At 42.6% G+C, this 26,558-nt stretch overlaps 1 protein-coding gene across 2 annotated transcripts in view; it reads left to right on the top strand.

The window, feature by feature from the left end:
• Positions 1–2,464: 2,464 nt before the first annotated feature.
• The window catches only part of LOC129817226 (solute carrier organic anion transporter family member 2B1-like), a 36,640-nt gene continuing 12,546 nt past the window's right edge, over positions 2,465–26,558 (top strand). The window contains exons 1-6 of one of the 2 annotated variants that reach the window (XM_055872268.1): positions 2,465–2,627; positions 5,856–5,952; positions 8,419–8,556; positions 10,136–10,298; positions 10,441–10,665; positions 11,178–11,276. In XM_055872268.1, the coding sequence (XP_055728243.1) occupies positions 5,869–5,952; positions 8,419–8,556; positions 10,136–10,298; positions 10,441–10,665; positions 11,178–11,276 (709 nt within the window). In that variant the 5' untranslated portion in view covers positions 2,465–2,627; positions 5,856–5,868. Of the gene's footprint in view, positions 2,628–5,825; positions 5,953–8,418; positions 8,557–10,135; positions 10,299–10,440; positions 10,666–11,177; positions 11,277–26,558 lie in introns of both variants that reach the window. The other variant, XM_055872261.1, reaches the window with a different exon arrangement.

The raw sequence follows: 26,558 nt of genomic DNA, 5'->3' as shown, positions 1-26,558 counted from the left end.
ACATTTCCACCTTTAGATTTTGTGGCATAGAGAAAGTTAAGATATCAGACAGGGGAGGAGATATTAATAATACTCTAAGTAAAAGAGAATGTTTTTGGATTTTCACCCTCCAGACATTATTTCCTAAAGGACTTAATGATGAAATGCCTAGGTATGTTATGTTGTGAATTTGAACATGAAATATGTGTCTATTGTAGATTATTCTGGCGTTTTTCGTACGATGCACCCAATGACTAATGAAAACTTCCTATGTCCTCATTGAGGTTTTATAGACGTGTTCAATACGCCTTATTTATACACTTTTGCAATATTTATGAAATGCATATTGTTATATTTGGTAGCACTTATTTGTTTTTCCTTTGCCTCCAACCCCCTTCGATATGTAGAACGGGGCCAGGTCTACATAAGGGTGCAAATTTTTAAAAATCACAAAAGCTCTGACGAAGGCCGTGAAGCCGATAAGTACGCTTATTAAACATCGGTGATACTATCAAGAGCAGTGTGCGGTTTCCTTTTTCCTTTATCTTGTTCAGTATAGTTAAAAGGATTATTAACGCTAATCAAGATAACATACAGTTGAAGTCAGAAGTTTACATACACCTTAGTCAAATACATTTAAACTCAGTTTTTCACAATTCCTGACATTTAATCCCAGTAAAATTTCCCTGTCTTAGGTCAGTTACGATCACCACTTTATTTTAAGAATGTGAAATGTCAGAATAATAGCAGAGAGAATTATTTATTTCAGCTTTTATTTCTTTCATCACATTCCCAGTGGGTCAGAAGTTTACATACACTCAATTAGTATTTGGTAGCATTGCCTTTAAATTGTTTAACTTGGGCCAAACGTTTCGGGTAGCCTTCCACAAGCTTCCCACAATAAATTGGGTGCATTTTGGCCCATTCCTCCTGACAGAGCTGGTGTAACTGAGTCAGGTTTGTAGGCCTCCTTACTCACACACGCTTTTTCAGTTCTGCCCACAAGTGTTCTATAGGATTGAGGGCAGGGCTTGGTGATGGCCACTCCTCTACCTTGACTTTGTTGTCCTTAAGCCATTTTGCCACAACTTTGGAAGTATGCTTGGGGTCATTGTCCATTTGGAAGACCCATTTGCGACCAAGCTTTAACTTCCTGACTGATGTCTTGAGATGTTGCTTCATTATATCCACATAATTTTCCTACCTCATGATGCCATCTATTTTGTGAAGTGCACCAGTACCTCCTGTAGCAAAGCACCCTGACAACATGATGCTGCAACCCCCGTACTTCACGGTTGGGATGGTGTTTTTCGGCTTGCAAGCCTCCCCCGTTTTCCTCCAAACATAACGATGGTCATTATGGCCAAACAGTTCTATTTTTGTTTCATCAGACCAGAGGAAATTTCTCTAAAAAGTATGATCTTTGTCCCCATGTGCAGTTGCAAACCGTAGTCTGGCTTTTTTATGGTCGCTTTGGAGCAGTGACTTCTTCCTTGCTGAGCGGCCTTTCAGGTTATGTCGATATAGGACTTGTTTTACTGTTGATATAGATACTTGTGTACCTGTTTCCTCCAGGATCTTCACAAGGTCCTTTGCTGTTGTTCTGGGATCAATTTGCACTTTTCGTGCCAAAGTACGATCATCTCTAGGCGACAGAACACATCTCCTTCCTGAGCTGTATGATGGCTGCGTGGTCCCACGGTGTTTATACTTGCGTACTATTGTTTTCACAGATGAACATGGTACCTTCAGGCGTTTGGAAATTGCTCCCAGGGATGAACCAGACTTGTGGAGGTCTACAAATGTTTTTCTGAGGTCTTGGCTGATTTCTTTCGATTTTCCATGATGTCAAGCAAAGAGGCACAGAGTGTGAAGGTAGGCCTTGAAATACATTCACAGGTACACTTCCAATTGACTCAAATTATGTCAATTAGCCTATCAGCAGATTCTAAAGCCATGACATAATTTTCTGGAATTTTCCAAGCTGTTGAAAGGGAGAGTCAACTTAGTGTATGTAAACTTCTGACCCACTGGAATTGTGATACAGTGAATTACAAATGAAATAATCTGTCTGTTAACAATTGTTGGAAAAATGATTTGTGTCATGCACAAAGTAGATGTCCTAACCGACTTGCCAAAACTATAGTTTGATAACAAGACATTCGTGGAGTGGTTGAAAAACGCGTTTCCATGACTCCAACCTAAGTATGTAAACTTCCCACTTCAAGTGTATATCACACCAAATTAACCATCCAATTCAGATCTTTTGCGCTCAGTCTTTACTATAAGCCAAATAAACAATGTTCATAGCTGTCTAACAACCAGTACAGTATGTTATGTTCAGGCATTCTACCCACATGATAGCAGAGTTTATCTCCTTTCTCTTATCCTGTATTCTCTTATAATGTTAACTGACCTCCCTTTTCCTCATTCCCACCCACACCCCCACTCTCACTCCCAGCCCCACTCTCCTCCCCCTTTCTGTTCAGTCACTTGCCCATTTCAAGGAATTCATCAAAGTTGAGCATGCCTTATTTCATCGAGTGAAAGCTACCTCCTGGGGTTCCAACTAAGCTCACTTTCTGTGTGAGTCGACATCTGAGGAGTGGATACAGAACACACGACTAAACCTCAGCTTCATCTACAAAGTAAGTGACCAACTGTACTGTTCTGTACTACTGTTTTTAACTGTGATCCACTATCCACTAACTCTACTAGCTGTAATTCAGACACTGTAATCTAATGTACTGTGCAGTGTGTAGAGATTATGTGTGAAAGGACAGGTTGCTGTGTGCAGCATACAGTTGAAGTTGGAAGTTTAAATACTTCGGTTGGAATCATTAAAACTTGTTTTTCAACCTCTCCACAAATGTCTTGTTAACAAACTATAGTTTTGGCATGTCGGTTAGGACATCTACTTTGTGCATGTGACAAGTAATTCTTTCCAGCAATTGTTTACAGACAGATTATTTCACCTAAAATTCACTGTATCACAATTCCAGTGGGTCAGAAGTTTAAATACACTAACTTGACTGTGCCTTTAAAAAGCTTGGAAAAATTCCAGAAAATGATGTCATGGCTTTAGAAGCTTCTGATAGGCTAATTGATATCAATTGAGTCAATTGGAGGGGTACCTGTGGATGTATTTCAACGCCTACCTTCAAACTCAGTGCCTCTTTGCTTGACATCATGGAAAAATCAAAAGAAATCAGCCAAGACCTCAGAAAAACAATTGTAGACCTCCACAAGTCTGGTTCATCCTTGGGAGCAATTTCCAAATGCCTGAAGGTACCACGTTCAAACAATAGTACGCAAGTATATACCCCATGGGATCACGCAGCCGTCATACCGCCCATGAAGGAGACGCGTTCTGTCTCCTAGAGATGAACGTACTTTGGTGTGAAAAGTGCAAATTGATCCCAGAACAACAGCAAAGGACCTTGTGAAGATGCTGGAGGAAACGGGTACAAACGTATCTATATCCACAGAAAAACGAGTCCTATATCGACATAACCTGAAAGGCCGCTCAGCAAGGAAGAAGTCACTGCTCCAAAACGACCATAAAAAAGCCAGACTACGGTTTGCAACTGCACATGGGGACAAAGATCATACTTTTTGGAGAAATTTCCTCTGGTCTGATGAAACAAAAATAGAACTGTTTGGCCATAATGACCATCGTTATGTTTGTAGGAAAAAGGGGGAGGCTTGCAAGCCGAAGAACACCATCCCATCCGTGATGCACGGGGGTGGCAGCATCATGTTGTGGGGGTGCTTTGCTGCAGAAGGTACTGGTGCACTTCACAAAATAGATGGCATTGTGAGGTAGGAAAATTATGTGGATATAATGAAGCAACATCTCAAGACATCAGTCAAGAAGTTAAAGCTTGGCGGCAAATGGGTCTTCCAAATGGACAATGACCCCAAGCATACTTCCAAAGTTGTGGCAAAATGGCTTAAGGACAACAAAGTCAAGGTAGAGGAGTGGCCATCACCAAGCCCTGCCCTCAATCCTATAGAACACTTGTGGGCAGAACTGAAAAAGCGTGTGTGAGCAAGGAGGCCTACAAACCTGACTCAGTTACACCAGCTCTGTCAGGAGGAATGGGCCAAAATGCACCCAACTTATTGTGGGAAGCTTGTGGAAGGCTACCCGAAACGTTTGACCCAAGTTAAACAATTTAAAGGCAATGCTACCAAATACTAATTGAGTGTATGTAAACTTCTGACCCACTGGGAATGTGATGAAAGAAATAAAAGCTGAAATAAATCATTCTCTCTGCTATTATTCTGACATTTCACATTCTTAAAATAAAGTGTTGATCCTAACTGACCTAAGGCAGGGAAATTTTACTGGGATTAAATGTCAGGAATTGTGAAAAACTGAGTTTAAATGTATTTGGCTAAGGCGTATGTAAACTTCCGACTTCAACTGTATTTATGGTTGAAACTGGCCTTTTGGCATTTAGTGCATGTGCCTAACAATGAACACCAAGGTGTTAGCACTAAAATCTAAAATGTATTGCTTTTGTGTGTATACATTTGAGGAGTCTGAAATGGAGTTTGATATTTCTACGACTGCAGTAATGCCAGTCCCACTGGTGTGGTATTTTATGGTGCAGTGTTTGTTTTTGTTGACATTCCACAACTGATTGGTGCTTGTCTCCTGCCCATCTTATCTCTCTTGACTGCAGCCACACCAACTCCCACGTTACACAAACATGCTTGGGGGGGAAACGTGGAAAAACACCACACAAAAACACTACAATGCCTTCAGAAAGTATTCATACCATTTGACTCCACATTTTGTTATGTTACAGCCTCAATTCAAAATAGATTTTTTTTCTCTCACCCATCTACACACAATACCCCATAATGACAAAGTGAAAACATGTTTTTTTTGTTTTTGTTTTTGCAAATGTATTGAAAAGGAAATGGAGAAATATCTCATTTACATATGTATTCACACTTCAGAGTCAATACTTTGTTGAAGCACCTTTGTCGTCATGGGGATTGTGTGTAGGCCAGTGACAAAAATGTTTTTTATACATTTTCAATTCAGGCTGTAGCACAACAAAATTTGGAAAAAGTCAAGGGGTGTGAATACTTTCTGAAGACACTGTATATTGCAGCATTTTACTGCTTTACAGTAAGAACACACAGTAAGTATATACTGCATGTGGAAATGCTTCTCTAAGGTGTGTTCTAGTGGCCAGTGCCATGCAACCTCTCTTCTGTGTGGTCTTCAGATTTATATCTGCTATTAGTGCATTGTTTAGTGTGATCTAGTGCATAATGTGCACAGTAATTCACCAAACTAAGGTAAAGTTAATCTTAAAGTCATGATCTCTCCAGCATGTCACCACAACTTGGGATTCTTTATGGGAGGTAATGGAGTAATGCTTACTGACTTTCACATTCACTTTGTAATGAGAAATGGTGGACAACTTGAACCCAAGCATATCCCCCTAAATTTTTCTCCCTACATCGGTCTCTGTTGGTCTCAATTTGTCGATCTCTCTGTCCCCACTCTCTGTCTCTTTCTCTCTTAATCTCTCTCTTTCTCTCTCTCTCAACATTATGATGTGAATGAAGATAGTTTTTCTTCAAACTGAATATAAACTCAGTGCACTGCATCTCAATATGATTTAAATTAATAGCACATCTCCTCTACCTGATTTTAACAATGGCAGTAGATACAGAACACCAGCAGAGATAGAAGTAAGTATAAGTGTTATTGGAGTCCAAATTATAGAGAGACAAATTGAATATAAAGATTGAAGATACAAAGTAACCAGAGTACAAGGAAAAGAAAGGACTGGAAATCTGTGACATTGTGACATTTATAGATTTTCTACTTCCTGGTTTGGATCACTGAGTCTGACAGGTGTGATGGCCAGCGACCTCCAGAAGAACTCTGAACAATTGAGGTCGAAGCCTCCTGCCAGATGCAGGAGCCCCTTCAACAGTATCAAGGTAGGCTGCATCACCTCAAAACTACATATAACATTTCCACTTGCAACTAGCGCCAAATGTCAATTACATACCAGTAGTAGCAAAGGAATAGAAATCTATGAGAGTAGCATACTTTTTAGAACGCCACGCAACAACGCTGATTAGCATAATATAATTTTACCGTCCGGCTGTTGCTGTTGTGTGTACAATTTCCAAAATTATAGGTTCTCGTTTATTACATTTTACTCCCAGTGGTATAAGTACCTCTTTAGGATCCGCCCCTTTTTTTCAATTTTCGCCTAAAATGACATACCCAAATCTAACTGCCTTTAGCTCAGGACCTAAAGCAAGGATATGCATATTCTTGATACCATTTGAAAGGAAAAACTTTGCAGTTTGTGGAAATGTGAAATTAATGTAGGAGAATATAACACATTAGATCTGGTAAAAGATAATACAAAGAAAAAAAACATACATATTATTCCAGCCCAGGCTCAATTTAGATTTTGGCCACTAGATGGCAGCAGTGTATGTGCAACGTTTTAGACTGATCCAATGAACCATTGCATTTCTGTTCAAATGTTGTATCAAGACTGCCCAAATGTGCCTAATTGGTTTATTAATACATTTTCAAGTTCATAACTATGCACTCTCCTCAAACAATAGCATTGTATTATTTCACTGTAAATTGGACAGTGCAGTTAGATTAACAATAATTTAAGCTTTCTACGAATATCAGATATGTCTATGTCCTGTGAAATGTTCTTGTTACTTACAACCTCATGCTAATCGCATTAGCCTACGTTAGCTCAACCGTCCAGCGTGGGACACACACTTTGCTTTAGAAAGGTTAAGTAAAAATACTTTGAAGTAATACTATTTGTATTTGTACTTTGCTATTCATATTTTTGACTACTTTTACTTTCTACTCATTCCTAAAGAAAATAATGTACTTTTTACTCCATACATTTTCCCTGACACCCAAAAGTACTCATTATATTTAGATTGCTCAGGCAGGACAGCAATATGATCCCATTGATGCACCAATCAAAATAACACATTGTCATCCGTACTGCCTCTGATTCACTAAACGCAGATATTGCATTTGTAAATTATTGATGTGTGGCAGTGTTCCCCTGTCTGTCTGTAAATTTAAAAAACAAATAACTTGTGGCGTCTGGTTTGCTGAATATAATGATTTTGATGTATAGCGTTTACTTTTTACTTTTACTCAGGTATGACAACTGAGTACCCTTTCTACCAATAATGTGCCTAAGTACATTTTAAACCAGATACTTTTAGACTTTTCCTCAAGTAATATTTTACTGGGTGACTTTCACTTTTACTTGAGTCATTTTCTATTAAGGTATCTTTACCTTTGCTCAAGTATGACAATTTAGTATTTTTTCCACAACTGGTCTCTCACCTCTCACATCATTACTCCCAACTCTCACTGAGTGTCAGTGTTCGAGAGCATCAAATCTTTGATGCGTTGTGAGTAAATTGACTGATCTACAAATAATAATTAGTAGTTATTTATGATTCAAGCTGATTTGTAGATAACATGCAATGTCGAAAAAGCCCAATTAATGTATTGGTCTGCTTTGTGTGTTGTGTTGTCGCAGAACTGAGACAATACCGGGAAGTGAGGTCAAAGGGCAAATCTATGTCTACAGACTGCTGTTCAGGAGTCCAGAAGATTTAGACTTAGATTCTGTGATGTTAGGGTCACAGAGACTGCTAGCGTGCTAACATTAAGGAGTTTAACCTACATTAATTGACAGGATATCCTCATGTTGTGGACTGGAGCCAAAAAATCTAAGGTCCACCGTCAGAGAGGAAAGGGAGAAAATCTTCCTTGTTTTGCAATCTGAAATGTAGTTTATTTCTTAATGTAGTGAAAACGTTGATGTGTGTCCTGTAGTCCACTGTGATTTTCCTCTGTAGCCCCAGGAGGGGTTGTGTTTCCTGGTGTTTTCAGCACAACCTTGTAGTGTTCCCATGAGTTAGAAACACATCAACTTGGCTTCTGTATGTGTCTTTTAACTACATGAGTCTACTTCCTCGTGAATTCACTTGTAAAACTGTATCTTCAGGAGAGTTAAGATAAGAAACTTGGCAAATAAAGAATTACTAAAAAAATATTAGGGTTAGGCAGTTTGTATTACGTGTAACACATTATGTTCTGGGAGTGAAAATCCTCATAAAGTTACCCATAGGCCTACAGAGTGGCCATTCTAAAGAGAGAAAACCAGACCCTCTTTAGCCCTCCAGGTAACTACAGTAGCATTACGTTTTGTTACATTACATAATTTCTTTACATAAAGGTGTCATACGTGAAACATGACATGGTTCCACATAAAGTTCTCCTGAATATTTGAATCAGACTTTTGAGCTTTCTGTAGACCATTGATCAGATCTGTTATATTAATTTTGAATGATTCCTACTACACGTATCTATAGTCTGTCAACCTCTCTCTTCACTAGTTCTTCGTGCTATGCCATGGTATGCTCCAGCTGGCCCAACTGTTGGTGTCTGGGTATCTGAAGAGCTCCATCTCCACTATAGAGAGACGCTACGGCTTCTCCAGCCAGAAGTCTGGCATCCTGGCCTCATTCAATGAGGTGAGCGTGCAATGTACCCCACCACTCTACTGAGCTGGTTCAGATAACAGGCTCATTTGTTCCAAATTCATCAGGTTAAGATGATTATTTTCAGAAGATTTTCAGAAGATTAATTTTCACATGTGAGAGGGTGCACGTGAGTGTGTTAAGGTATGTGTGTGTGGATCACAGTGCCATCCGTTTTGTCACCAAAGCCCCATATACTACCCACCATTGCGACCTGTATGCTCTCGTTGGCTGGCCCTCGCTTCATATTTGTCACCAAACCCACTGGCTCCAGGTCATCTATAAATCTTTGCTAGGTAAAGCCCTGCCTTATCTCAGCTCACTGGTCACCATAGCAGCACCCACTCGTAGCACGCGCTCCAGCAGGTATATTTCACTCGTCACCCCCAAAGCCAATTCCTAATTTGGCCGCCTTTCCTTCCAGTTCTCTGCTGTCAATGACTGGAACGAATTGCAAAAATCACTGAAGCTGGAGACTCATATCTCCCTCTCTAACTTTAAGCACAAGCCGTCAGAGCAGCTCACAGATCACTGCACCTGTACATAGCCCATCTGTAAATAGCCCATCCAACTACCTCATCCCCATACTGTTATTTTAATTTTTTGCTCCTTTGCAACCCAGTATCTCTGCTTGCACATTCATCTTCTGCACATCACTCCAGTGTTTAATTGCTAAATTGAAATATATAGAATGTATACAGAATTTTCTATTGTGTTATTGACTGTATGTTTGTTTATTCCATGTGTAAGTCTGTGTTGTTGTTTGTGTCGCATTGCTTTGCTTAATCTTGGCCAGGTCGCAGTTGTAAATGAGAACTTGTTCACAACTGGCCTACCTGGTTAAATAAAGGTGAAATAATACAAATTTAAAAAAGGTTAGGATTTTTGGTTAAGGTTAGGGTTAAGATTAAGGTTAGGGTAAGAGTACGGTTTAAGGTTAGGTTTAAGGTTAGGGTGTAAGGGCTGTTGTCCTCCTCTTCCTCGGACGAGGAGAGGAGAGAAGGATCAGTGGACCAATACGCAGCAGTAGGAAAATAAGCCATCTCTTTTATTGAATACGACGGCAAAACGAAAACAAAACACTTACAAAACTAACAAAATAAGAAAACGACGTAGACGAAACCTGAACATGAACTTACACAACTATACGTAGAACTCACTGACAGGAACAGACTACATCAAACGAACGAACAGCCAAACAGTCCCGTATGGTACAGACATGGACGACACAGGAGACAATCACCCACAAACAAACAGCGAGAACACCCTACCTAAATATGACTCTCAATTAGAGGAAAACGCAAAACACCTGCCTCTAATTAAGAGCCATACCAGGCAACCCAAAACCAACATAGAAACAGAAAACATAGACTGCCCACCCAAAACTCACGCCCTGACCATCATACACATACAAAAACAACAGAAAACAGGTCAGGAACGTGACATAGGGGTTAGGAAAAATAGGATTTTGAAAGGGACTGAATTTTGTGTCCCCACAAGGTTAACTGTACAAGACTGTGTGTGTGTGTGTGTGTGTGCGTGCGTGTGTGTGTGTGTGCGTTTGTGTGTGTAGGTGGGGAACACGGTCCTGATAGTGTTTGTGAGTTTCTTTGGTAGCCGTGTTCACCGGCCGCGGTTCATCGGTGGAGGGGCACTGGTGGCCAGTCTGGCTGCTTTGATGATGGCCCTGCCTCATTTCATCAGTGGCCCCTACGAGTACACAGTCCACATCAGCCGTAAGTCACACACACAAATGCAGACATGTACACACATTCAAATACACGCACACACAAACACACATTTGTTTGAATCTCAAAACGAAAATAGTTGTTATCACCTAACTTCTAACTCCTTCCTACCTCTACCTTTGTTCCATAGAATCCAAGGATGACAACTCTGGTCTCTGCCAATTAGAGAGCTCCTTCCAAACCCCCTTGTCCAATCACAGCTGCACACAGCAGGAGAGTCATGCTCAGCAGGGCGTATTCCCGCTCCTGCTCCTAGGACAGCTACTCCTGGGAATCGGCGGAGTTCCCATCCAACCCTTCGGAATCTCCTACATTGATGACTATGCCAGCAAGAGAAACTCTCCCTTCTACCTAGGTGCGATCACTGGGAATGACTGGGAAACACAGAAAATTCTTGGAATACTGGGAATATACATTCTGATGCAGGACTTTTGGGCCAAAACTTCCGTTTTTTTAACTACAAATCAGTAGATTATTGTTTTGTTTTTTTGTAGGGAGCGTTCCACCATACTTCTGTAACGTTCCTGCAACTTTTGCCTGCACTTTATAACCTCCAATACTGGGAATACATGCAGGGATGTTAGAGGGAGTGCTAGATGAGACATTTCACATTTAACCCTGGTGCAGAAGCTGAAAAAACTGGCAAAGTAACAAAAGTGAATGTATTGTATCCACTCATTGTTTGCAGCTCTCAGGGCTGTGTTGTGTTTAGTCTAAAAACGATAAGCAGACTTTCATTTTCTTTTCATCAACTTAGAAGTATGATCTGGGGAGAAGCAAATCATGAGCAATCACACTTTATTTTCTGTTTAACTGTATTGTCCCCACAACAGGAGTGTTATGGCTGACTGTGGTTCCCCCCTGCAGGTATTCTCCTGGCTGTCACGTCTATCGGTCCTGCATTTGGTTTCATGATGGGCTCCTTCATGCTGAGATTTTATGTCGACATCGACAAGATGTCCAAAGGTTAGCACACGCACTTGCTCGCTCACTCACGCAAGCACGCACGCACGCACGCACGCACGCACGCACACACGCACACACGCACACACACACACACACACACACACACACACACAGTCCCAGGCACTCCTCAGATGTTCACAGCATGTCAGAAGTGTTTCATCTGGAGTTGATATGGGGAAGGAAAATGTTTTCTCTTACCACACTACTGACAATGAGTTTCACCAAAGTTTTATGAGGATTTAACTTTATGGTTAGTGTCAGGGTTGAACCGGGATGTTAACATAAAGCTAGGGTTAGGGTTGAACCGGGATGAAAACATAAAGCTAGGGTTAGGGTTGAAACGGGATGTAAACATAAAGCTAGGGTTAGTCTTGAACCAGGATGTGAACATAAAGCTAGGGTTAGGGATGAACCGGGATGTGAACATAAAGCTAGGGTTAGGGTTGAACAGGGATGTGGACATAAAGCTAGGGTTAGTCTTGAACCAGGATGTGAACATAAAGCTAGGGTTAGGGTTGAACCGGGATGTGAACATAAAGCTAGGGTTAGTGTTGAACCAGGATGTGGACAGAAAGCTAGGGTTAGTGTTGAACCAGGATGTGGACATAAAGCTAGGGTTAGTGTTGAACTGGGAAGTGGACATAAAGCTAGGGTTAGTGTTGAACTGGGAAGTGGACATAAAGCTAGGGTTAGTCTTGAACCAGGATGTGAACATAAAGCTAGGGTTAGGATTGAACCAGGATGTGAACATAAAGCTAGGGTTAGGGTTGAACTGGGATGTGAACATAAAGCTAGGGTTAGGGTTGAACCGGGATGTGGACATAAAGCTAGGGTTAGTGTTGAACTAGGATGTGAACATAAAGCTAGGGTTAGGGTTGAACCAGGATGTGAACATAAAGCTAGGGTTAGGGTTGAACCAGGATGTGAACATAAAGCTAGGGTTAGGGTTGAACAGGGATGTGGACATAAAGCTAGGGTTAGTGTTGAACCAGGATGTGAACATAAAGCTAGGGTTAGTGTTGAACCGGGATGTGAACATAAAGCTAGGGTTAGTGTTGAACCGGGATGTGAACATAAAGCTAGGGTTAGGGTTGAACCGGGATGTAAACATAAAGTTAGGGTTAGGGTTGAACCGGGATGTGAACATAAAGCTAGGGTTAGTGTCAGGGTTGAACCGGGATGTTAACATAAAGCTAGAGTTAGGGGTGAACCGGGATGTAAACATAAAGCTAGGGTTAGTGTTGAACCGGGATGTGAACATAAAGCTAGGGTTAGTGTTGAACCGGGATGTGAACATAAAGCTAGGGTTAGGGTTGAACCGGGATGTGAACATAAAGCAAGGGTTAGGGTTGAACAGGGATGTAAACATAAAGCTAGGGTTAGGGTTGAACCGGGATGTAAACATAAAGCTAGGGTTAGGGTTGAACCGGGATGTAAACATAAAGCTAGGGTTAGGGTTGAACTGGGATGTGGACATAAAGCTAGAGTTAGGGTTAGGGTTGAACCGGGACGTGAACATAAAGCTAGGGTTAGTGTCAGGGTTGAACCGGGATGTTAACATAAAGCTAGGGTTAGGGTTGAACCGGGATGTAACATAAAGCTAGGGTTAGGGTTGAACCGGGATGTAAACATAAAGCTAGGGTTAGGGTTGAACCGGGATGTAAACATAAAGCTAGGGTTAGGGTTGAACCGGGATGTAAACATAAAGCTAGGGTTAGGGTTGAACTGGGATGTGGACATAAAGCTAGAGTTAGGGTTAGGGTTGAACCGGGATGTAAACATAAAGCTAGGGTTAGGGTTGAACCGGGATGTGAACATAAAGCTAGGGTTAGGGTTGAACCGAGATGTAAACATAAAGCTAGGGTTAGGGTTGAACCGGGATGTAAACATAAAGCTAGGGTTAGGGTTGAACTGGGATGTGGACATAAAGCTAGAGTTAGGGTTAGGGTTGAACCGGGATGTGAACATAAAGCTAGGGTTAGTGTCAGGGTTGAACCGGGATGTTAACATAAAGCTAGGGTTAGGGTTGAACCGGGATGTAAACATAAAGCTAGGGTTAGGGTTGAACCGGGATGTAAACATAAAGCTAGGGTTAGGGTTGAAACGGGATGTAAACATAAAGCTAGGGTTAGTCTTGAACCAGGATGTGAACATAAAGCTAGGGTTAGGGTTGAACCGGGATGTGAACATAAAGCTAGGGTTAGGGTTGAACAGGGATGTGGACATAAAGCTAGGGTTAGGGGTGAACCGGGATGTAAACATAAAGCTAGGGTTAGTGTTGAACCAGGATGTGGACAGAAAGCTAGGGTTAGTGTTGAACTGGGATGTGAACATAAAGCTAGGGTTAGTGTTGAACCGGGATGTAAACATAAAGCTAGGGTTAGTGTTGAACCGGGATGTGAACATAAAGCTAGGGTTAGGGGTGAACCGGGATGTAAACATAAAGCTAGGGTTAGGGTTGAACCGGGATGTGAACATAAAGCTAGGGTTAGGGTTGAACAGGGATGTGGACATAAAGCTAGGGTTAGTGTTGAACCAGGATGTGAACATAAAGCTAGGGTTAGTGTTGAACCGGGATGTGAACATAAAGCTAGGGTTAGTGTTGAACCGGGATGTGAACATAAAGCTAGGGTTAGGGTTGAACCGGGATGTAAACATAAAGTTAGGGTTAGGGTTGAACCGGGATGTGAACATAAAGCTAGGGTTAGTGTCAGGGTTGAACCGGGATGTTAACATAAAGCTAGGGTTAGGGTTGAACCGGGATGTAAACATACAGCTAGGGTTAGGGTTGAACCGGGATGTAAACATAAAGCTAGGGTTAGGGTTGAACCGGGATTTGAACATAAAGCTAGGGTTAGGGTTGAACCGGGATGTAAACATAAAGCAAGGGTTAGGGTTGAACCGGGATGTAAACATAAAGCTAGGGTTAGGGTTGAACCGGGATGTAAACATAAAGCTAGGGTTAGGGTTGAACTGGGATGTGGACATAAAGCTAGAGTTAGGGTTAGGGTTGAACCGGGATGTGAACATAAAGCTAGGGTTAGTGTCAGGGTTGAACCGGGATGTTAACATAAAGCTAGGGTTAGGGTTGAACCGGGATGAAAACATAAAGCTAGGGTTAGGGTTGAACCGGGATGTAAACATAAAGCTAGGGTTATGGTTGAACCGGGATGTGAACATAAAGCTAGGGTTAGGGTTGAACCGGGATGTAAACATAAAGCTAGGGTTAGGGTTGAACCGGGATGTAAACATAAAGCTAGGGTTAGGGTTGAACTGGGATGTGGACATAAAGCTAGAGTTAGGGTTAGGGTTGAACCGGGATGTGAACATAAAGCTAGGGTTAGTGTCAGGGTTGAACCGGGATGTTAACATAAAGCTAGGGTTAGGGTTGAACCGGGATGTAAACATAAAGCTAGGGTTAGGGTTGAACCGGGATGTAAACAAAAAGCTAGGGTTAGGGTTGAACCGGGATGTGAACATAAAGCTAGGGTTAGAGTTGAACCGGGATGTGAACATAAAGCTAGGGTTAGTGTCAGGGTTGAACCGGGATGTTAACATAAAGCTAGGGTTAGGGTTGAACCGGGATGTAAACATAAAGCTAGGGTTAGGGTTGAACCGGGATGTAAACATAAAGCTAGGGTTAGGGTTGAACCGGGATGTGAACATAAAGCTAGGGTTAGGGTTGAACCGGGATATAAACATAAAGCTAGGGTTAGGGTTGAACCGGGATGTAAACATAAAGCTAGGGTTAGGGTTGAACTGGGATGTGGACATAAAGCTAGAGTTGGGGTTAGGGTTGAACCGGGATGTGAACATAAAGCTAGGGTTAGTGTCAGGGTTGAACCGGGATGTTAACATAAAGCTAGGGTTAGGGTTGAACCGGGATGCAAACATAAATCTAGGGTTAGGGTTGAACCGGGATGTAAACATAAAGCTAGGGTTAGGTTTGAACCGGGATGTGAACATAAAGCTAGGGTTAGGGTTGAACCGGGATGTAAACATAAAGCTAGGGATAGGGTTGAACCGGGATGTAAACATAAAGCTAGACTTAGGGTTGAACTAGGATGTGGACATAAAGCTAGAGTTAGGGTTAGGATTGAACCGGGATGTGAACATAAAGCTAGGGTTAGTGTCAGGGTTGAACCGGGATGTTAACATAAAGCTAGGGTTAGGGTTGAACCGGGATGTAAACATAAAGCTAGGGTTAGGGTTGAACCGGGATGTAAACATAAAGCTAGGGTTAGGGTTGAACCGGGATGTAAACATAAAGCTAGGGTTAGGGTTGAACCGGGATGTAAACATAAAGCTAGGGTTAGTGTTGAACCAGGATGTGGACAGAAAGCTAGGGTTAGTGTTGAACTGGGAAGTGGACATAAAGCTAGGGTTAGTCTTGAACCAGGATGTGAACATAAAGCTAGGGTTAGGGTTGAACCGGGATGTGGACATAAAGCTAGAGTTAGGGTTAGGGTTGAACCGGGATGTGAACACAAAGCTAGGGTTAGTGTCAGGGTTGAACCGGGATGTTAACATAAAGCTAGGGTTAGGGTTGAACCGGGATGTAAACATAAAGCTAGGGTTAGGGTTGAACCGGGATGTAAACATAAAGCTAGGGTTAGGGTTGAACCGGGATGTAAACATAAAGCTAGGGTTAGGGTTGAACCGGGATGTGAACATAAAGCTAGGGTTAGGGTTGAACCGGGATGTAAACATAAAGCAAGGGTTAGGGTTGAACCGGGATGTAAACATAAAGCTAGGGTTAGGGTTGAACCGGGATGTAAACATAAAGCTAGGGTTAGGGTTGAACTGGGATGTGGACATAAAGCTAGAGTTAGGGTTAGGGTTGAACCGGGATGTGAACATAAAGCCAGGGTTAGTGTCAGGGTTGAACCGGGATGTTAACATAAAGCTAGGGTTAGGGTTGAACCGGGATGTAAACATAAAGCTAGGGTTAGGGTTGAACCGGGATGTAAACATAAAGCTAGGGTTAGGGTTGAACCGGGATGTAAACATAAAGCTAGGGTTAGGGTTGAACCGGGATGTGAACATAAAGCTAGGGTTAGGGTTGAACCGGGATGTAAACATAAAGCTAGGGTTAGGGTTGAACCGGGATGTAAACATAAAGCTAGGGTTAGGGTTGAACTGGGATATGGACATAAAGCTAGAGTTAGGGTTAGGGTTGAACCGGGATGTAAACATAAAGCTAGGGTTAGGGTTGAACCGGGATGTGAACATAAAGCTAGGGTTAGGGTTGAACCGAGATGTAAACATAAAGCTAGGGTTAGGGTTGAACCGGGATGTGAACATAAAGCTAGGGTTAGGGTTGAACTGGGATGTGGACATAAAGCTAGAGTTAGGGTTAGGGTTGAACCGGGATGTGAACATAAAGCTAGGGTTAGTGTCAGGGTTGAACCGGGATGTTAACATAAAACTAGGGTTAGGGTTGAACCGGGATGTAAACATAAAGCTAGGGTTAGGGTTGAACCGGGATGTAAACATAAAGCTAGGGTTAGGGTTGAAACGGGATGTAAACATAAAGCTAGGGTTAGTCTTGAACCAGGATGTGAACATAAAGCTAGGGTTAGGGTTGAACCGGGATGTAAACATAAAGCTAGGGTTAGTGTTGAACCAGGATGTGGACAGAAAGCTAGGGTTAGTGTTGAACTGGGAATTGGACATAAAGCTAGGGTTAGGGTTGAACCAGGATGTGGACATAAAGCTAGGGTTAGTGTTGAACTGGGAAGTGGACATAAAGCTAGGGTTAGTCTTGAACCAGGATGTGAACATAAAGCTAGGGTTAGGGTTGAACCAGGATGTGAACATAAAGCTAGGGTTAGGGTTGAACTGGGATGTGAACATAAAGCTAGGGTTAGGGTTGAACCGGGATGTGGACATAAAGCTAGGGTTAGTGTTGAACTAGGATGTGGACATAAAGCTAGGGTTAGTGTTGAACCGGGATGTAAACATAAAGCTATGGTTAGTGTTGAACCGGGATGTGAACATAAAGCTAGGGTTAGGGGTGAACCGGGATGTAAACATAAAGCTAGGGTTAGGGTTGAACCGGGATGTGAACATAAAGCTAGGGTTAGGGTTGAACAGGGATGTGGACATAAAGCTAGGGTTAGTGTTGAACCAGGATGTGAACATAAAGCTAGGGTTAGTGTTGAACCGGGATGTGAACATAAAGCTAGGGTTAGTGTTGAACCGGGATGTGAACATAAAGCTAGGGTTAGGGTTGAACCGGGATGTAAACATAAAGTTAGGGTTAGGGTTGAACCGGGATGTGAACATAAAGCTAGGGTTAGTGTCAGGGTTGAACCGGGATGTTAACATAAAGCTAGGGTTAGGGTTGAACCGGGATGTAAACATAAAGCTAGGGTTAGGGTTGAACCGGGATGTAAACATAAAGCTAGGGTTAGGGTTGAACCGGGATTTGAACATAAAGCTAGGGTTAGGGTTGAACCGGGATGTAAACATAAAGCAATGGTTAGGGTTGAACCGGGATGTAAACATAAAGCTAGGGTTAGGGTTGAACCGGGATGTAAACATAAAGCTAGGGTTAGGGTTGAACTGGGATGTGGACATAAAGCTAGAGTTAGGGTTAGGGTTGAACCGGGATGTGAACATAAAGCTAGGGTTAGTGTCAGGGTTGAACCGGGATGTTAACATAAAGCTAGGGTTAGGGTTGAACCGGGATGTAAACATAAAGCTAGGGTTAGGGTTGAACCGGGATGTAAAAATAAAGCTAGGGTTAGGGTTGAACCGGGATGTGAACATAAAGCTAGGGTTAGGGTTGAACCGGGATGTAAACATAAAGCTAGGGTTAGGGTTGAACCGGGATGTAAACATAAAGCTAGGGTTAGGGTTGAACTGGGATGTGGACATAAAGCTAGAGTTAGGGTTAGGGTTGAACCGGGATGTGAACATAAAGCTAGGGTTAGTGTCAGGGTTGAACCGGGATGTTAACATAAAGCTAGGGTTAGGGTTGAACCGGGATGTAAACATAAAGCTAGGGTTAGGGTTGAACCGGGATGTAAACATAAAGCTAGGGTTAGGGTTGAACCGGGATGTGAACATAAAGCTAGGGTTAGGGTTGAACCGGGATGTGAACATGAAGCTAGGGTTAGTGTCAGGGTTGAACCGGGATGTTAACATAAAGCTAGGGTTAGGGTTGAACCGGGATGTAAACATAAAGCTAGGGTTAGGGTTGAACCGGGATGTAAACATAAAGCTAGGGTTAGGGTTGAACCGGGATGTGAACATAAAGCTAGGGTTAGGGTTGAACCGGGATGTAAACATAAAGCTAGGGTTAGGGTTGAACCGGGATGTAAACATAAAGCTAGGGTTAGGGTTGAACTGGGATGTGGACATAAAGCTAGAGTTGGGGTTAGGGTTGAACCGGGATGTGAACATAAAGCTAGGGTTAGTGTCAGGGTTGAACCGGGATGTTAACATAAACTAGGGTTAGGGTTGAACCGGGATGTAAACATAAATCTAGGGTTAGGGTTGAACCGGGATGTAAACATAAAGCTAGGGTTAGGTTTGAACCGGGATGTGAACATAAAGCTAGGGTTAGGGTTGAACCGGGATGTAAACATAAAGCTAGGGTTAGGGTTGAACCGGGATGTAAACATAAAGCTAGACTTATGGTTGAACTAGGATGTGGATATAAAGCTAGAGTTAGGGTTAGGGTTGAACCGGGATGTGAACATAAAGCTAGGGTTAGTGTCAGGGTTGAACCGGGATGTTAACATAAAGCTAGGGTTAGGGTTGAACCGGGATGTAAACATAAAGCTAGGGTTAGGGTTGAACCGGGATGTAAACATAAAGCTAGGGTTAGGGTTGAACCGGGATGTAAACATAAAGCTAGGGTTAGTGTTGAACCAGGATGTGGACAGAAAGCTAGGGTTAGTGTTGAACTGGGAAGTGAACATAAAGCTAGGGTTAGTCTTGAACCAGGATGTGAACATAAAGCTAGGGTTAGGGTTGAACCGGGATGTGGACATAAAGCTAGAGTTAGGGTTAGGGTTGAACCGGGATGTGAACATAAAGCTAGGGTTAGTGTCACGGTTGAACCGGGATGTTAACCTAAAGCTAGGGTTAGGGTTGAACCGGGATGTAAACATAAAGCTAGGGTTAGGGTTGAACCAGGATGTAAACATAAAGCTAGGGTTAGGGTTGAACCGGGATGTGAACATAAAGCTAGGGTTAGGGTTGAACCGGGATGTAAACATAAAGCTAGGGTTAGGGTTGAACCGGGATGTAAACATAAAGCTAGGGTTAGGGTTGAACTGGGATGTAAACATAAAGCTAGAGTTAGGGTTAGGGTTGAACCGGGATGTGAACATAAAGCTAGGGTTAGTGTCAGGGTTGAACCGGGATGTTAACATAAAGCTAGGGTTAGGGTTGAACCGGGATGTAAACATAAAGCTAGGGTTAGGGTTGAACCGGGATGTAAACATAAAGCTAGGGTTAGGGTTGAACCGGGATGTGAACATAAAGCTAGGGTTAGGGTTGAACCGGGATGTGAACATAAAGCTAGGGTTAGTGTCAGGGTTGAACCGGGATGTTAACATAAAGCTAGGGTTAGGGTTGAACCGGGATGTAAACATAAAGCTAGGGTTAGGGTTGAACCGGGATGTGAACATAAAGCTAGGGTTAGGGTTGAACCGGGATGTAAACATAAAGCTAGGGTTAGGGTTGAACCGGGATGTAAACATAAAGCTAGGGTTAGGGTTGAACTGGGATGTGGACATAAAGCTAGAGTTGGGGTTAGGGTTGAACCGGGATGTGAACATAAAGCTAGGGTTAGTGTCAGGGTTGAACCGGGATGTTAACATAAAGCTAGGGTTAGGGTTGAACCGGGATGTAAACATAAATCTAGGGTTAGAGTTGAACCGGGATGTAAACATAAAGCTAGGGTTAGGTTTGAACCGGGATGTGAACATAAAGCTAGGGTTAGGGTTGAACCGGGATGTAAACATAAAGCTAGGGTTAGGGTTGAACCGGGATGTAAACATAAAGCTAGACTTATGGTTGAACTAGGATGTGGATATAAAGCTAGAGTTAGGGTTAGGGTTGAACCGGGATGTGAACATAAAGCTAGGGTTAGTGTCAGGGTTGAACCGGGATGTTAACATAAAGCTAGGGTTAGGGTTGAACCGGGATGTAAACATAAAGCTAGGGTTAGGGTTGAACCGGGATGTAAACATAAAGCTAGGGTTAGGGTTGAACCGGGATGTAAACATAAAGCTAGGGTTAGTGTTGAACCAGGATGTGGACAGAAAGCTAGGGTTAGTGTTGAACTGGGAAGTGGACATAAAGCTAGGGTTAGTCTTGAACCAGGATGTGAACATAAAGCTAGGGTTAGGGTTGAACCGGGATGTGGACATAAAGCTAGAGTTAGGGTTAGGGTTGAACCGGGATGTGAACATAAAGCTAGGGTTAGTGTCACGGTTGAACCGGGATGTTAACATAAAGCTAGGGTTAGGGTTGAACCGGGATGTAAACATAAAGCTAGGGTTAGGGTTGAACCAGGATGTAAACATAAAGCTAGGGTTAGGGTTGAACCGGGATGTGAACATAAAGCTAGGGTTAGGGTTGAACCGGGATGTAAACATAAAGCTAGGGTTAGGGTTGAACCGGGATGTAAACATAAAGCTAGGGTTAGGGTTGAACTGGGATGTAAACATAAAGCTAGAGTTAGGGTTAGGGTTGAACCGGGATGTGAACATAAAGCTAGGGTTAGTGTCAGGGTTGAACCGGGATGTTAACATAAAGCTAGGGTTAGGGTTGAACCGGGATGTAAACATAAAGCTAGGGTTAGGGTTGAACCGGGATGTAAACATAAAGCTAGGGTTAGGGTTGAACCGGGATGTGAACATAAAGCTAGGGTTAGGGTTGAACCGGGATGTGAACATAAAGCTAGGGTTAGTGTCAGGGTTGAACCGGGATGTTAACATAAAGCTAGGGTTAGGGTTGAACCGGGATGTAAACATAAAGCTAGGGTTAGGGTTGAACCGGGATGTGAACATAAAGCTAGGGTTAGGGTTGAACCGGGATGTAAACATAAAGCTAGGGTTAGGGTTGAACCGGGATGTAAACATAAAGCTAGGGTTAGGGTTGAACTGGGATGTGGACATAAAGCTAGAGTTGGGGTTAGGGTTGAACCGGGATGTGAACATAAAGCTAGGGTTAGTGTCAGGGTTGAACCGGGATGTTAACATAAAGCTAGGGTTAGGGTTGAACCGGGATGTAAACATAAATCTAGGGTTAGAGTTGAACCGGGATGTAAACATAAAGCTAGGGTTAGGGTTGAACCGGGATGTGAACATAAAGCTAGGGTTAGGGTTGAACCGGGATGTAAACATAAAGCTAGGGTTAGGGTTGAACCGGGATGTAAACATAAAGCTAGGGTTAGTGTCAGGGTTGAACCGGGATGTTAACATAAAGCTAGGGTTAGGGTTGAACCGGGATGTAAACATAAAGCTAGGGTTAGGGTTGAACCGGGATGTAAACATAAAGCTAGGGTTAGGGTTGAACCGGGATGTAAACATAAAGCTAGACTTATGGTTGAACTAGGATGTGGATATAAAGCTAGAGTTAGGGTTAGGGTTGAACCGGGATGTGAACATAAAGCTAGGGTTAGTGTCAGGGTTGAACCGGGATGTTAACATAAAGCTAGGGTTAGGGTTGAACCGGGATGTAAACATAAAGCTAGGGTTAGGGTTGAACCGGGATGTAAACATAAAGCTAGGGTTAGGGTTGAACCGGGATGTAAACATAAAGCTAGGGTTAGTGTTGAACCAGGATGTGGACAGAAAGCTAGGGTTAGTGTTGAACTGGGAAGTGGACATAAAGCTAGGGTTAGTCTTGAACCAGGATGTGAACATAAAGCTAGGGTTAGGGTTGAACCGGGATGTGGACATAAAGCTAGAGTTAGGGTTAGGGTTGAACCGGGATGTGAACATAAAGCTAGGGTTAGTGTCACGGTTGAACCGGGATGTTAACATAAAGCTAGGGTTAGGGTTGAACCGGGATGTAAACATAAAGCTAGGGTTAGGGTTGAACCAGGATGTAAACATAAAGCTAGGGTTAGGGTTGAACCGGGATGTGAACATAAAGCTAGGGTTAGGGTTGAACCGGGATGTAAACATAAAGCTAGGGTTAGGGTTGAACCGGGATGTAAACATAAAGCTAGGGTTAGGGTTGAACTGGGATGTAAACATAAAGCTAGAGTTAGGGTTAGGGTTGAACCGGGATGTGAACATAAAGCTAGGGTTAGTGTCAGGGTTGAACCGGGATGTTAACATAAAGCTAGGGTTAGGGTTGAACCGGGATGTAAACATAAAGCTAGGGTTAGGGTTGAACCGGGATGTAAACATAAAGCTAGGGTTAGGGTTGAACCGGGATGTGAACATAAAGCTAGGGTTAGGGTTGAACCGGGATGTGAACATAAAGCTAGGGTTAGTGTCAGGGTTGAACCGGGATGTTAACATAAAGCTAGGGTTAGGGTTGAACCGGGATGTAAACATAAAGCTAGGGTTAGGGTTGAACCGGGATGTGAACATAAAGCTAGGGTTAGGGTTGAACCGGGATGTAAACATAAAGCTAGGGTTAGGGTTGAACCGGGATGTAAACATAAAGCTAGGGTTAGGGTTGAACTGGGATGTGGACATAAAGCTAGAGTTGGGGTTAGGGTTGAACCGGGATGTGAACATAAAGCTAGGGTTAGTGTCAGGGTTGAACCGGGATGTTAACATAAAGCTAGGGTTAGGGTTGAACCGGGATGTAAACATAAATCTAGGGTTAGAGTTGAACCGGGATGTAAACATAAAGCTAGGGTTAGGGTTGAACCGGGATGTGAACATAAAGCTAGGGTTAGGGTTGAACCGGGATGTAAACATAAAGCTAGGGTTAGGGTTGAACCGGGATGTAAACATAAAGCTAGGGTTAGTGTCAGGGTTGAACCGGGATGTTAACATAAAGCTAGGGTTAGGGTTGAACCGGGATGTAAACATAAAGCTAGGGTTAGGGTTGAACCGGGATGTAAACATAAAGCTAGGGTTAGGGTTGAACCGGGATGTGAACATAAAGCTAGGGTTAGGGTTGAACCGGGATGTAAACATAAAGCTAGGGTTAGGGTTGAACCGGGATGTAAACTTAAAGCTAGGGTTAGGGTTGAACTGGGATGTGGACATAAAGCTAGAGTTGGGGTTAGGGTTGAACCGGGATGTGAACATAAAGCTAGGGTTAGTGTCAGGGTTGAACCGGGATGTTAACATAAAGCTAGGGTTAGGGTTGAACCGGGATGTAAACATAAATCTAGGGTTAGGGTTGAACCGGGATGTAAACATAAAGCTAGGGTTAGGGTTGAACCGGGATGTGAACATAAAGCTAGGGTTAGGGTTGAACCGGGATGTAAACATAAAGCTAGGGTTAGGGTTGAACCGGGATGTAAACATAAAGCTAGACTTAGGGTTGAACTAGGATGTGGACATAAAGCTAGAGTTAGGGTTAGGGTTGAACCAGGATGTGAACATAAAGCTAGGGTTAGTGTCAGGGTTGAACCGGGATGTTAACATAAAGCTAGGGTTAGGGTTGAACCGGGATGTAAACATAAAGCTAGGGTTAGGGTTGAACCGGGATGTAAACATAAAGCTAGGGTTAGGGTTGAACCGGAATGTAAACATAAAGCTAGGGTTAGTGTTGAACCAGGATGTGGACAGAAAGCTAGGGTTAGTGTTGAACTGGGAAGTGGACATAAAGCTAGGGTTAGTCTTTAACCAGGATGTGAACATAAAGCTAGGGTTAGGGTTGAACCGGGATGTGAACATAAAGCTAGGGTTAGGGTTGAACCAGGATGTGAACATAAAGCTAGGGTTAGGGTTGAACTGGGAAGTGGACATAAAGCTAGGGTTAGGGTTAGAATGCAATATAGGGCGGGTTATGTACTAAGGGTCACGTTAGGGTGTTTTCTTTACATGCCTGAGTTTCAAGCCGTGAATAAAATCAGGTGTTAATGAAGACTAGCTGGAATAATGTTCATGATAGCGACGACCTTATCTTCACTCCACTCCTGTGAATTCTAACAAGCAAATATTATTTTAAGATCGACCTCCTTCTGTGTGAACCAAAGCCACCACTACAGACATGTTCTCACCCTGCAATGCTTCAGATACCTCTAAAACAGGATTTACAACAATCATGGGCCAGTGTCCTGTATTTGCAGTCTGCTCTCATTGATCTCAGCTTTTTAGTTTAATGCATCTCATTTATCAAGGTGTGAGAGCATTGTCTATGATTTGACAAATGTTCAAAACTGTTCAAAGGCCAGCTGAATTCAACTTAGGTAGTACTAGATTATTCCCCATTGTTTTGAGGTGTGTGTCTGGGTGTGTGTGTGTGTGTGTGTTTGTGTGTGCGTGTGCTCGTGTGTGTGTGTTTCCTCAAGCCTGAACTAGCGCCTTCTGCAAGGCACACACAGTGCAGCTTAATGGAACGTGACTTCATTCTTGCAAATATTTAGATGGAAGTTATATATAGTGCCTTCGTAAATTATTCAGACCCCTTGACTTTTTCCACATTTTGTTACGTTACAGCCTCGTTCTAAAATGGATGTAAAAAAAAATCTTCATCAATCTACGCATAATGATGAAGCGAAAACCGTTTTTTAGACATTTTTGCAAATGTATAAAAAATTAAAAACAATAATACCTTACTGACATAAGTATTCAGACCCTTTGCTATGAGACTCGAAATTGAGCTCAGATGCATCCTGTTTCCATTGATCATCCTTGAGATGTTTCTACAACTTGATTGGAGTTCACCTGTGGTAAATTTCATTGATTGGACATGATTTGGAGGCCCACACCTATCTGTATAAGGTCCCACAGTTGGCATGAGGTGGAAGGAATTGTACGTAGAGCTCAGAGACAGGATTGTGTTGAGACACAGATCTGGGGAAGGGTACCAAAAAATGTATGAATTATTGAAGGTCCCCAAGAACATAGTGGCCTCCATCATTCTTAAATGGAAGAAGTTTGGAACCAGCAAGACTCTTCCTAGAGCTGTATGCCCGGCCAAACTGAGCAATCAGGGGAGAAGGGCCTATGTCAGGGAGATGACCAAAAACCAGATGGTCACGCTGACAGAGCTCTAGAGTTCCTCTGTGGAGATGGGACCTTCCAGAAGGCCTTTGTGGTAGAGTGGCCAGACTGAAGCCACTCCTCAGTAAAAGGCACATGACAGCCTGCTTGGAGTTTGCTAAAAGGCACCTAAAGACTCACAGACCATGAGAAACAAGATTGTTTGTTCTGATGAAACCAAGATTGAACTCTTTGGCCTTAATGCCAAGCTTCACGTCTGGAGGAAACCTGGCACCATCCTTATGGTGAAGCATGTTGGTGGTAGCATCATGCTGGCGGGATGTTTTTCAGCGGCAGGGACTGGGAGACTAGTCAGGATTGAGGCAAAGATGAAAACAGAAAAGTACTGAGAGATCCTTGATGAAAACCTGCTCCAGAGCACTCAGAACCTCTGACTGGTACGAAGGTTCACCTTCCAATAGGACAACGACCCTAAGCACACAGCCAAGACAACGCAGGAGTGGCTTTGGGACAAGTCTCTGAATGTCCTTGAGTGACCCAGCCAGAGGCCAGACTTGAACCCAATCGAACATCTCTGGAGAGACGTGAAAATAGCTCTGCAGCGACGCTCCTCAGAAGAATGGAAGAAACTCACCAAATACAGGTGTGCCAAGCTTGTAGTGTCATACACAAGAATACACAAGAATATATATATTTTTTTAAATAAATTAGTTTTTGCTTTGTAATTATGGGCTATTGTGTGTAGATTGATGAAAAAAAGAACAATTTAATCAATTTTAGAATAAGGTTGTAACGTAACAAAATGTGAAAAAAGTTTAAGGGATCTGAATACTTTCCTAATGCACTGCATATAATGAATAACTTAAATTATTTACCTCTGTAAAACAGTGCATGATATGAGATTCATTTCTATGAGATAAATCTGCTTTACTCCCTTTTTGGAGTAAAATAGATTCTTAGCTGAAATTTGGGTTCCTGCAGCCAGTGTGACCTCATTCAACAGAACATTTAACCTCCGGCAAACTAATAGCAGTTTCCAGGAAGAAATCACTCTCTTTCACTGGGAGAAGCTCCACATTCATTTTCAATGACTGAAAGTGAAAGACTGATTTCTTCCTGGAAACTGCTATCAGTTTGATGGAGATTCAATGTTCTGTTGCATGATACCAAGGGAAAA

The sequence above is a fragment of the Salvelinus fontinalis genome, chromosome 2 (assembly GCF_029448725.1).
Source record: "Salvelinus fontinalis isolate EN_2023a chromosome 2, ASM2944872v1, whole genome shotgun sequence".
In the NCBI taxonomy this organism is placed as follows: Eukaryota; Metazoa; Chordata; class Actinopteri; order Salmoniformes; family Salmonidae; genus Salvelinus; species Salvelinus fontinalis.
Note: the sequence above shows the minus strand (reverse complement) of the source record. Positions and strands in the feature narration are given on the sequence as shown.